The sequence below is a fragment of the Cavia porcellus genome, unplaced genomic scaffold, assembly GCF_034190915.1.
Source record: "Cavia porcellus strain 051 isolate PalLab524CR breed Dunkin Hartley unplaced genomic scaffold, mCavPor4.1 scaffold_6, whole genome shotgun sequence".
In the NCBI taxonomy this organism is placed as follows: Eukaryota; Metazoa; Chordata; class Mammalia; order Rodentia; family Caviidae; genus Cavia; species Cavia porcellus.
The window spans coordinates 94637571-94650092 of NW_026947489.1; the positions used below are offsets into that span (position 1 = coordinate 94637571).

Sequence of the window (12522 nt, forward strand, 5' to 3'; positions counted from 1 at the left end):
CTGTCACAAACAAGAAATAAAATGGAAAAAATTCTTTTAATGTGGAGGTGGTAGGGGAGCGCGTATGTAAGTGCGTGCTAAAGAGGACATAGGCTGCAGTGCCATCCTTGTTCAGAATTAAGTCATGAGGTGATTGTGAGGAAAAGCGGCCAGGTCCTGAGGAGTGGCAGTGCACTGCAAGTGTGTGGCTGGCATTCCTCACACCGGAGCATGGACAGAGGAGATGCTGGGAGGAACAATGGAGAGGCCTCCCCACTGCACCAGCTGGACCCATGTGCTTGCCCACATGGACTGGGCAGCCGATAGCACAGGGCAGCACAAAGCCAGTGTTTCCTTCCTGTATGTAAATGTCCCCCACCAGTAACCACAACTCTTTTACATATTCTGTTTATTTTTATTGCTTACAGAAATTTCCAAGGAAATGCTATTTCTTACCTTAATAAGACTATTTGGACAACATACCGGTGGACCGAGAAACTGTGAGTATAGGAATTGAGAAATTTGCCTTGTAGCAAGCTTCTCGGTCCAGAATCTTGATGTCGATACCTGTGAAAACAAGTTTTCCTCCTCTGTATTCCAAAGCAACCTCTGTGGTTTGAAATTCTGATTATTGTAAAAAGGAAATTTCAGGTGTGCTCATTGGTAGCACACGTTTCTGGCATGACTCAGGTTCTGGGTTCCATACCCAGCATTGCGGCAAAAAATAAATAAATCGTGTGGAATCTGCTTGAAATAAGAAGCAATTTATGTTTATCATCAGTTATACAAATAAGCATGATTGCATTCTTAATGGGTAACAGTGAGATACAGTAAAGTGAAATCCCCTGTGTTCCCTAACTCCCCATCCCGAGGTAAACTCTGCTGAGTTGGGTACACATCTTTTCAGACTGTCCCCAAGTGTTTGCCTATGTACAAGTTTACATATAGAAGCCCAGGTGTGTCCAGATCTTTTATCTTTCTACCCAAAGGGTGGCATCCCACAACTTGAGTCTTTTCCTTAGATATGTCAGGGTTCTTACCTTTCCCATGTGTAGAGGGTCACCCGATACATTTGCACTCCTGCATAATATTCCACAGGACGTATCCATCATGGCAGAGTTAATAATTCCCCTATGAGCAATATTCAGAACATGTCCAGTTTTCACATTTACGTGTGTAGATGCCGTGAGCATCCCTGTGTGTGCCTCTCTGTGAACCTTGGTAGGTCATTCTTCAGAACAGAAACGCAGAAATGGGACTGTTGTGGTGATCACTGTTGTAGATATGAAACTTTAATCCCCAAACAATAGTTTGCCAGTTTACACTCCAGATGCCAGAGTATGACAGTATTCATGTTCTCTTAACTACTATACATTTTCTGCCTTTTTCCCAAAATTTGATCCAGAAATAACTTTTTCATCTTCCAGAAACCTCAGTGAAAATTCCCTGACTGAATTACGAAAAGATTCATTTGAAGGCCTGGTGTCCCTCCGGTATTTGTAAGTTAGCTGGTTCATCATAGGTATTAATGAGTTGTTGATGAGTTATCCATGAAATGAGCAGGAAGCTTAAGTCAGATCGTCTCTATATTCTCCTCAAGCAGTAAAATTACAGTTGTGTGATTCTGTGCAGATCTCAGCATACCTTGAGCGCCAAATACCGCCTGCTCATTTTCAATTTTTAAACTTTATCAAGCAGATTCAAATGGGAAAGACACTGCGTGCAGAGGAGGAATGGCAGCAGAAACTGGGTGCTCGCTGATGCCCTGTTTGCTAAGTGCTCTCCTGCCACCTGTGTGTCCACATTTAGTCTGTGGATCAAACCACATCTATGGCCTGTTTTTATCTAGGCCATAAGTTAAGAATGGTGTTAAATCTTTAAAATGCTGTGAATGAAAAAGGCCACTGTATTTAGCCTGAAGAGCAGGAAATATTTACTATCTGGCATTTACAAGAAAGTTAGGTTAGTGCCTGGGGGGATTTAGCTCAGTGGCATAAGTGCCTGCTTGGCAAGTGTGAGGTCGTGAATTTGATCCCCAATACCAAAAAAGAAAAAAAAAAGTTGGGTTATAGAACAAATAGTGCCAACTTCAGGAAAACAAAATGTCAACTATTCAAATTTATATTTCAGTGCTACCAAGCCAGAAAGTTTTGATCATTTAACCTGAATTACACCAACACTTAAATGCTACATAATTAACTAGGTAGATAAATTACATAAATAATATTATCAAGGTGATTAAGCTACCAGAAGAAAAGCATTTCAGGGTAGGAATTGTGCATACGCATGTTTAAAATAAGTATCAGAAAGGCTAAGTAGTTTAGCTAAACATGTATGTACCCAGAAAGCATGTCATAACTCTTAACTTTTTACCAGTTACAAAACAAACTTCTCTCCTACCTGTTGCCAAGGAGAAAATAGTTGCATGGTATTTCTGTTAGTTTAGAAATAAGATGTCAGCCAGTGATAGTGGCACACATCTGTAATCCCAGCGCTCAGGAGGCCGAGGCAGGAGGATCTTTGCAAATTCCAGACCAGCCTGGGCTACAAAGTGATTTCAAGGCCAGCCTGAACTGCATACTGAGACCCTGCCTCAAAAAAGAAAAAAAAAAAAGGCAATGAGAAGACATCGTGTTCTTTGGGGTGAAAATTTGATTTATATGCTTTGTCCATGGGATCCAGGCCTGTGAATGTTGTTCACAGAACATTAAGGCAATATGAAGCCAAAAATGAATTTCCATTCCTATGATAGGAAGTAAAATTCTGAGTTAGTTCAGAACTGTGTATGAATTAGAAGAGTACCTGCCTTTTAAGTGACATGAAAGGTTCTCTCTTATTCCCATTGGTACTGAACTGGCTTATCAAAACAGAGTGCAACCAGGAAGCTATGGAAATATGAGAATATGCCTTTGTTACCAGAAATTGCATACAGAGATTAAAACTTTGAATGCATGATCTTGGATTTGATGAAACTGATACATTTTATATCTGTATATAAAAGCCTGATATATGGGGGCTGGGCCTCTTGGAGGTGGCTTGTTTAGCACTTGCATTGGTAGTATGAACGCTGTACCTGCCCAAGGCAGGGAGATGGCATCAATGTAAGGTGGGGGAGGGGGGGTGCTCTTCCCCCTTTACCCTTTTGTTCTTGTGGCTTTTGGAGTCTGCTGCAGCTGCCATGGACTGCTGCCCCTCAGCCCCGCAGTCCCTGCGTTAGAGCCAGCTGAGTATTGACTGAAACCTCCACAAACTGAGCTAAAATAAACCTTTCCTTCATTTTGGGTGTCAGGTGTTTTTGTCTCAGCAACCGGAGAAAAGTAACCAAGACAAGACTATACAAAGTGACTTAAACATTCTCCTACTGTCAGGAAATATTACTTCCAAGTTGGATCTAGTACTACAGTTGTGGATTTTGTTTATAGAGATAATGAAGGAAAGACTCTAGGAGAAATGCTAACCTAGGGCCTCCAGAAAGCTTGACTATGGGTGGGAAGATTGAGTTTAAAGAAAAATTGTGTTCAATAGTATAAACTCAGAAGTCTGTTTATCATGTTAATTAGGTATCTTCCAGCTAATTGAGGAAATCTTTTTCTTTTTCCTAGAGATTTATCCTGCAATAAGATACAGTCAATTGAAAGAGGAACATTTGAATCAATGTCTTTTTTGCAGTTCATGTAAGTTCCAAATAGAAATTCATATTTTGAATATTACACACACTTCACCTACCTACATTGGAACATGGTTAAAATTTTACTGGTAGAATATTACTAAATTATATACGGACTTTTAAATTCCTGGCTAAGCTTTGCAAGGGTCATTGCCAGGTCAGAGTTAGTGGTGGCAGTGGGCTCCTGGGAGGTGTGATTTTGCAGCCAGGTGACACTGGGTGAGAGGATGTGCTGTGGGTGCCTGCTGGGCAGAGGCTGCTGAACCTGCAGTGCTGGAGATGCTTCCAAGGCAGAGACGCAGCCAGCCCCAGAGGCAGAGCGGTGATGCTGCGAAGCCCTGCTCCAGAGCAAGAAAGGGTGCGCAGCACAAGGACTGGAGGAGCATTCACTGTGCTGCACCTAACGCAGCATGCGTGTAGATACCCACGCATCAGTCCTAAGCTGGCCCAGGCCACAGTGAAATGGCTTCAGTGCATGTGCAGGAAGCAGTGAGGTAATGTTTCGTTATATATGAGTCAGAATCACTGCCTAACGATAAAAGTTCAGAACAGATTCCTCACCCTTCTCACCCTTCTTTTCTCCCTTTCTCCCTTCATTGGGCTTATGTCTTTTTTTTTTTTCACTTTTTTTTTTTAGAAATCTCCGTTGCAATTTACTTACAGAACTGGGCTTTGGAACATTTGAGGCATGGCACAGAATGCAGTTTTTACAACAAGTGTAAGTGACATGAAAGATAAACACGTGTCAAATCACAAACAGTATTTGTGTGTTAAAAGTCCCATCCAGTTCTTGGCTGAGCCCCATGGTCCAGCTCTGCCACCGTGTTTGCAGATTCCACTCCCCTGACAGCGCACGCTCCCTGAGCGTTTGGAGGCCGCAGGGTTTGCAGGTGGCGATCCCCCAACCTGGTTGGATGCACTCAGGCTGAGCAGCTGCGGAGTGCCTGCCTGAGTCAAGGGTAGAAGCACTGAAGAGGAGTAGGGGGAGCCCAGCTTTCTCCCTCGAGCAGAAGCTCAAGGCCTGCGTGGCCGGAGTGTAGAAGCTAGTGAGCTGCCTCCCAGACACCTGCTCCTATCAGGCCCTCGCCACAGTTTCCCGGGGGTTCTGCAGCTGCTCAAGCTCCCCCACGTGGGCCAGGCATCGCTGTGTGGTCTGTCCTGGTGTCCTGGCAGCATCTTCTCAGATCCAGAGGCACACACACCACAGATGCAGACAGCACCTCAGTTTTGTCCTTTGGGCTGACCTAGGTGGGCTGTCGCATTTTATAATGGTTCAAAAGTTTTAGGGTGCCACTCCCAGCGTTTATCCTGCCATCCTTCTCCCAACTGCGTCTCATTCCCTGCCTCAGGACAGCAAGTCATCACCTTTGCTCGTGGAGGCTGAGGGCTTCCTCCTCAGCCCATTGCATTTCTGTGACTCCTCCAGTCATGAGGCGTTTCTGGTGCCCCAGGTACTACACGTTCCATGTGTGTACGAGTCCGATAATGGCCTGGGAGTTCTTGTGCTTGCATGTGGGAAATGCTCAATGCATGTTACTTTCTTTTCATTCTCCCAGCAACTCTCCTCCTGTCGGTGTCCCTGTCTCCGTTCTGCAGAGGAGACTGTTGAAACCCAGGGATCTTGGACTACTCACACTGTGAATAGGTGCCAGGCCACTTAGGGGCTTTGCCTATGCAGCTTTGTTCCATGGAAATAGGGGCTAACTGCGAGCAATTTGACTTCTTGTGCTTTGCATCTTTAAATGGATTTCTGACTTGAGTCGGACTTTGAAGCAGAGAGCTCTGTTTTCTTGTATGGATTTGATGTTTCTAGAAGTCCTACCACACCCTTTTGGGCAGCCAGTATAGATGGGATGTCAGTAATACAGTTCTTTCGTTTGCTTTTTCTTCTTTTTTTCTTCCTCTCTTTCTCCTCCTCCTCCTCCTTCTCTTTTTGAGGTACTGTTGATTGAACTCCAGGGCCTTTACCTTGAGCTGCATCACCACCCCTTATTTTTATTTTGAGACGGGGTCTGACTTAAGTCTTTTAAATTACACAGACTGAGCTCACACTTGCAGTTCTCCTGCTGCCTGGGGTTACAGGCGTGTGCCCCCACACCAAGCCTTTCAGAATCATTCTTAATGGCTGGCGGGCAGGGAGTGGGGCAGGAGCTCACTTCCACAGAGTCCACCAGAGTGGCCTCTCCAGGGTTAATGCCCCTGCCCAAAAGGGATAAAGCCCTTCTTTAAGGACAAGTGCTCGGCCAGTTGTGTGGCTGTCACTTTCTTCCTCTGGTAACATCACCTGTTGAGTTGTAATGTTGCAATGAAACCGCCGAGAAGCACCACATCTGGCCTCCCTGGGAGGAGCCCCCTGTGCTCAGGCAGCAGCGTATGGCCAGTCTGGCCTTGCTCCAGCCAGAGTCTGAAAAATCGCTTCTGTTCCCATCCACCAGCCTGCCTGGACTTGTGGCACTTGGTGCTTGGAATAGTACAACATGCCTCTCTTTTACAAACTGGGGATTTGGGATATATCTCAGCAGCATAAGCACCTGCCCAGCAAGAACAGGGTCTGAGCTTAATTCCCAGTATGAAAAAATAAAATAAAATAAAAATAAAAAATAAAAAATAAAAATTGGGAGCTGCTCCCTTCTAGTCACCATGCGACAGACATTATGATGTTTAGTAATGTCTGTAGCGTTTAGTGCATCCACAGGCTCAACCCCGGCCTCCACTGTCTGATCCCCAGATGTCTGTGTTGGCCCCCAAAGCAGCACTGACTGCTGCGTTATCTGTCACTCTCCATCCCCTCCCTCCCCAGACCAGGCAGCTGCTAGGCTAGTGTTGGTCTTATGGGGTTTGCCTATTCTGAAAGTCTCACAGAAGCAAATCATAGGGTACATGCCCTTTGGCGTCCATTTTCTTTCAGGTGGCAGTTTTCAAAGTTCATCTATGTTGTCACATATATAAGTACTGTATTCCTAAGCCTGAATGATTTTCCATTTTGTAACCTATAGTCCCAGCAATTGAGAGGTTGAGACAGGAGGATCACTGTGAGTTCAAGGCCAGCCTGGGCTACATAGCGAGTTCAAGATCAGTCTGAACCACATAGCAAGATCCTATCTCAAAAACCCAAATATTGATGCTATTCTATTGTAAAGATGCAGCCTATACCACTTTACCGACTCACTAGCTAATGGACATTTAGGTTTTTCCATTTGGGGCTCCTGTGAGTAATGCTGCCATGATCACTTTACATGCACGTTTTTGTTTCTATGCATTTTTAATTCTTGGGTGCATAGTGAGGAGTGAAATTGCTGGGTCATTTGCAATTCTGTGGTTAACTTCTTTGAGACCCTAAACTGTTTTCCACTGTGGCTACAGCATTTTATACTTCCACATGTGCTGCAGGAGGGTTCTAGTTCTCCCATAGTTTTGCCAACACTTGTTATCTTTTTATCATAGTCAAAAGTGAGCAGAAACAAGCCTCCTATTGTAGCTTTGACTTGTTTGCATTAGGGAATGGCAAGGCACTGAGCATTTGTTGCAGTTAGTAGTTTGGATGGAAAGCATTTGATATAGGGCACATAAGTTATAGGATTTTTTTTTTTAATATTCACCCAAAAAGTCAGATGCAAAAGAGTGAAAGAGATTTCTCCAAAAACCCAGCATGGTGGTTCACACCTGTAATCCCAGCACTTGGGAGGCTGAGGCAGGAGGATTGTTGTAAGTTCAAGACCAACCTGGGCTACAAAGTGAGTTCAAGACCAGTCCAAACTGCATAGGGACACCCTGTCTCAAAAAGATGAGACGGGGAGAGAGAGAGAGAGAGAGAGAGAGAGAGAGAGAGAGAGAGAGAGAGAGAGAGAAGTCCAGCCAGAGGACTGGAGCCTATGACAGTGCCTCATGCAAGTCTGTGTCAAGGATCTCACTGAGTCTTGGGTAAGAAGAACCAGCATAGTGAAAATGGCCATACCTCCAAAACTGTTACACAGATTCAGTGCTATACCAATCAAAATTCCAATTGCATATTTCACAGAATTAGAGAAAACAATCCTAAAATTTATCTGGAACCAGAAGAGACCCAGAATAGCAAGGGCAATCCTGAGCAACAAAGACGAGACACGTGGCATCACAATCCGTGACTTGAAATTATACTCTAAAGCTACTGTGACAAAAACAGCAAAAAAACCCAAAACCGAAAACAACAACAAAACAGACCAAAGATCAATGGGACAGATTAGAAGATGCAGAAATGACTTGCAGATACACTAAGCTACCTTATCTTTGACAAAGGTGCCAAACACATTCACTGGAAGAAAGCCAGCCTCGTTAGTAAATGACACTGGAAAAACTGGCTCTGCGCATACTGAAGATTAAAACTGGACTCATGTCTTTCACCAAGCACTAAACGAAAACAGGAATGGATCAAAATCTTAATATTAAAACAGAAACATTAAATCTGCTGGAAGATAGATTAGGTAAAACTCTTGACACTGGTGTAGGCAAAGACTTTATGAACAAAACCCTGATTGCACAGAAGCTATCACAGAGAATCAACAACAGGGATCTCACCTTATTGAAAAGCTTTTACACAGCAAGGAAACCACCAACAGAGTGAAGAGTCAACCCACAGAGTGAGAGAAAATGTCTGCCAGCTGTTCCTCAGACAAAGGATTACTGTTGAGAACATATAAAGAACTCAGTTCTCCCAGATTTAAAGACCCAATCCAAAAAATGGGCATCTGATATGAATACACAGTTCTCAGATGAAGAAATATGAACAGCAAATAAATACATGAAAAAAATGCTCAACACATCTGGTCATTCAAGAAATACAAATTAAAACAACACTGAGATTCCACCTCACCCCAGAAAGAATGGTTGTTGTCCAGAAATCAAGCAATAACATGCAGGGGGAAAAGGACCCCTTTTCCACTGTTGGTGGGAGTGTAGACTGGTGCAGCCACTGTGGGAATTAGTGTGGAAATCCCTCAAAAAAAATAGGATGGGAGGTCCCATTAGACCCAGCTCTTCCCAGATGAATTAAAAACATCATACCACGACATATGTGCACCCATGTTGACAACAGCACAGTTTGTAATACCTGGATCTTGGAAACAAGCTAAATGCTCATTGACTGAGGAATGGATAAAGAAGATGTGGTATTTCTATACAATGAAGTACTACTCAGCCATAAAGAAGAATAAGATGGAGACTTTTGTAGGTAAACGAATGAGACCATATTGATTAGTGATATAAATAAGACACACATGTGTAAACATAGGATCATCTCATTAGTGTGAGAAGCTGAAAGAGAGAATGTGTGTATATGTGTATGTATATGTATATAAAATAGTTAAGATATACTGCTGATTTCTCTGAGTTCAGAGAAGAGAAAGATTTGTGCTGGTGTTGTTCAGACAATTGTCTCGTGCTCTGGGTGACTTGGGGATGACAATGCACAGTGTGTGTACTATTCTTGTCCCCTGATTGATGTATTTTGAAATTTTGTATTAGTTTTTATTCCTTGAAATAAAATGGATTTGAAAAAAAATACCGTGAAAAAAAAAAAAAGATCTTGCACTAGGAAGGCCCACGGGGTAGCAGTAGAAGCCAAAAAGTCTGGGCCGGTGGATGAAGGGTCTGTGTCACAGACTGAGGGATCTGCATGGAGCCAGGTACCATGCTCAAGGTAAGGACCAGAGCTCCTGCGAAGAGAACCACAGCCATCCCTGGTGACAGTGAGGATCTAAGCGCTGGTGATGATGATAAGAGCCAGGGTCCTGTCAGGAAAGCTGGCTGCAGCACAGCTGGTCCTGGGAGGTTCCCAGCGCAGCCTGCGATCTTCCCTTCCCATTCTGCTTTTATGTCAGACACAAAACATGAAATCACCTTGCAGAAATTAGCTGTATTTCTGGGCTGGGGTGAAACTCAATGGTAGAATGCTTTCCTAGCATGTGCAAGATGCAGGGCTTGATCTCCAGCACCAGAGAAAATTACAAGTGATATTAACAAAAAATCCCATATATATAATATTGTTTATATTATATATTTATGTTTATATATTATAGTGTTTAGAAAGAAGAAAATAGTTGGGAGTAAATTAGCCAAAAAAGTACAGGATTGTATCTTAAAGTCTGGGCTGGGGATTTAGCTCAGTCACATAAGCACCTGCCTGGCAAATGCAGGTCGTAAGTTTGAGCCCTAGTATCCAAAAAACCAAACCAAAACAAAACAACAAAGACAAAAAAACCCCACTCACATTTACAGTATGTCAAAGACAATAAGACATTAAAAATTTAAATTGATGGACAGACATCCATGTTTGTGGAGTCCATTCTTGAGACTGACTCAGTCTCCAAATTAATGTACAGCTTTTTCCTGCCCAAGTCCCAGCCAACTGGGCCAGGCTGTCCCTCCGTGGCAGAGCACTTGCCTGGAAGGCATGAGGGCATCGGTTTGACTCCCAGGACCACAAAAGGAAGAAAATAAACCAATATAAAATCTCAGCTGGAGTCTTACCAGAAATCGAGGTGTGTGTTCTAAAATTCATGTGACAGGTCAAGGGGCCATACTAAATTAGTGCTAGTTTTCATCTGTGTATATGTTCTCTGTGGTTCTCCCTTTCTTCCTACCTTCGCTCCTTCCTTCCTGTCTTGGGCTGAGGGCTGAATCCAGGGCCTTCACACTGAGCTACATTCCTTGGCCTTCTTTTTTAAAAATTGTTTAGTTAGCTGGGGACATAGCTCAGTGGAATAAGCACCCGCCTGGCAAGTGTAAAGTCTTGAGTTCGACCCTCGGTTTTAAACAAATGGTTTATTTTGAGACTAGGTTTCACTAAGGGGCTACTTAGCTTGCAATCCTGTCTCAGCCTCCTGGATGAGAGACCTATGCCTCCACACCCAGCCTCTTTATTTTTCTCTGCATGTGAGATCATGTCACATGCAAGCACACACACGTGGTTTTAGTCCTGTTCCCAAGTGGATGCCCTCTTATGCTCTTCCCCCAGTGGCCTTGTTAGAACTTCCAGGACAAAGTTTCATAGACCTGAGCAGAGTGAATCCTTGCTGTGTCCTTGACCTTCTGGGCATTTGCCATTAAGTGAGACGTTAGCAGTGCTGTGTTGTGTTGTGTTTTGGTAGCTGTCATCTGTTAATATTTCCTTCTATTCCTAGATTGTTGATGTTTTTATAATCAGTGGGTGTCAGTCTTAAATGTTTTTACTACATGAAGTTAAATGATCATGTCTCCTTTAGTATGTCAGTATAATGCATTACATTGGCTTTTATCTGTCGAGCTGACCTTGCATGCCTAGGCTCATCCCACCTGGTCATGGTATTCCTCACTCTTGAAGTATTTGCTGAGGATTTTACATCTATTTTCACAAGAGATACTGATTCATAATGTTCTTTGGAGGGATGTTTGTTTGTTTGTTTGTTTTGAGACAGTGTCTCACTATGTAACCCAGGCTGGTGACCCTTCTGTTCTTTTTTTTTTAACTCAATATATCTGTGCAAATTTTGCTTTTTCTTTTCTTTCTTTTTTTTGCGGGGGGTGGGGATATCGGAATCGAAATCATGACCTCATGCTTGTCAGGCAGGTGCTTTACACCACTGAACTAAATCTCCAGCCCCAATTTTGCTTTTTCTTAAATCAGTTTCTAGGACTGTATTGATTTCATCCCGGTGTATAATATATTCGCAAACAACTTTTGATAGTTTTCCCTTAAAATTCATCATCCCATGTCTATAAGATTGGTGTCATGGTTACGTTTCTTCTTGCTGAGACAAAACACCCAACACCCAAAATTAAAGGAGGAAGGTTTATTTGGCTCACAGTTTGTAGAGGTTTCAGTGCAAATTGGTTGATGAGTCTGTTCCCCTTATATTGTATCCGGTCTCCCTGGGTCAGGCAGTGCCAATCTAATCAGTGGACTGAGCCAGCAGTCACCCACCCTGAACCCTAGCATTGCACTGTGAGTCGGTTACACGTGCTAGATTCAGCTACCTCTGAAAATGACCTTTGACCACAGGAGGTTTTGGGGGGACTTTTAGACACAGCCATAGCTTTGGTAATAATGTCCTTTCTTCCATTGCTGATTCTACTAATTTCAGTCTTCTGTTTCTTCTTTATTGATCTGGCTTATCAGTTTTGTTTATTTTAAAAAACCAATTTTTGTTTATGCTGATTTTTTTCTGTTTTCTATTTCATTTTTTTCTGCTCTGATCTTTATTCTTTCCTTCCTTTTTCTTCCTTCCTTTTTGCCCTGGGTTTAGTGTGCTGGGTTTTTTTTTCTTACTTTATTCAGGAGGAAGTTTATGCTCTCAGTGAGATTCTTTTTCATACTGCATTTTCATCTGTGCCTTTCCCTCTGAGCACTGCTCTAGCTGGACCCCAGGGTTGGTGTGTTGTATGTTTATTATCATTAATGTCAGAGTTTTTTCTTTTTCTTTCTTTTCTTTTCTTTTTTTCTTGTGGTCGTTTTGAGACAGGGTCTCACTATAAAGTCCAGGCTGGCCTTGAGCTCACTTTATAGCCCAGGCTGGTCTGAAATTCACAACATCCAGCAATGTCAGAGTATTTTCTAGTATTTCTTGTGATTCCTTCTTTGATTCATTTGGGTATGTGTGTGTGTGTTCAATGTCTACATATTTACAAATTTCCTAAATTAATTTTTCTTACTGATTTCTGATTCCATTGTACTTTGGTTGGAGAATATACCTTGTATGGTGTTCTTCCTTTTAAGTCTGAGATTTGAGCACAGGTATGGAGACACATGCTGATAATCCCAGTTCAGTACTCGGGAGGCTGAGGCAGAAGGGTCAGGAGCTCAAGGCTGATCTGGGCTACACTGCTATGTCAAGCAAAAGAATGTACCGAGATCACACGTGTTT

At 42.9% G+C, this 12522-nt stretch overlaps 1 protein-coding gene across 7 annotated transcripts in view; it reads left to right on the plus strand.

Moving 5' to 3' along the window:
• The window catches only part of LOC101788968 (mucin-2-like), a 74545-nt gene that overhangs the window by 24385 nt on the left and 37638 nt on the right, over nucleotides 1-12522 (plus strand). For all 7 annotated transcript variants that reach the window (XR_010048349.1, XM_063251615.1, XM_063251614.1 and 4 more), the window contains 4 exons: nucleotides 408-479; nucleotides 1407-1478; nucleotides 3582-3653; nucleotides 4284-4364. Coding sequence is in view for 6 of the 7 variants with exons in the window: in XM_063251614.1 (XP_063107684.1) it covers nucleotides 408-479; nucleotides 1407-1478; nucleotides 3582-3653; nucleotides 4284-4364 (297 nt within the window). In the remaining variant the exon portion in view is untranslated. The remainder of the gene's footprint in view (nucleotides 1-407; nucleotides 480-1406; nucleotides 1479-3581; nucleotides 3654-4283; nucleotides 4365-12522) is intronic.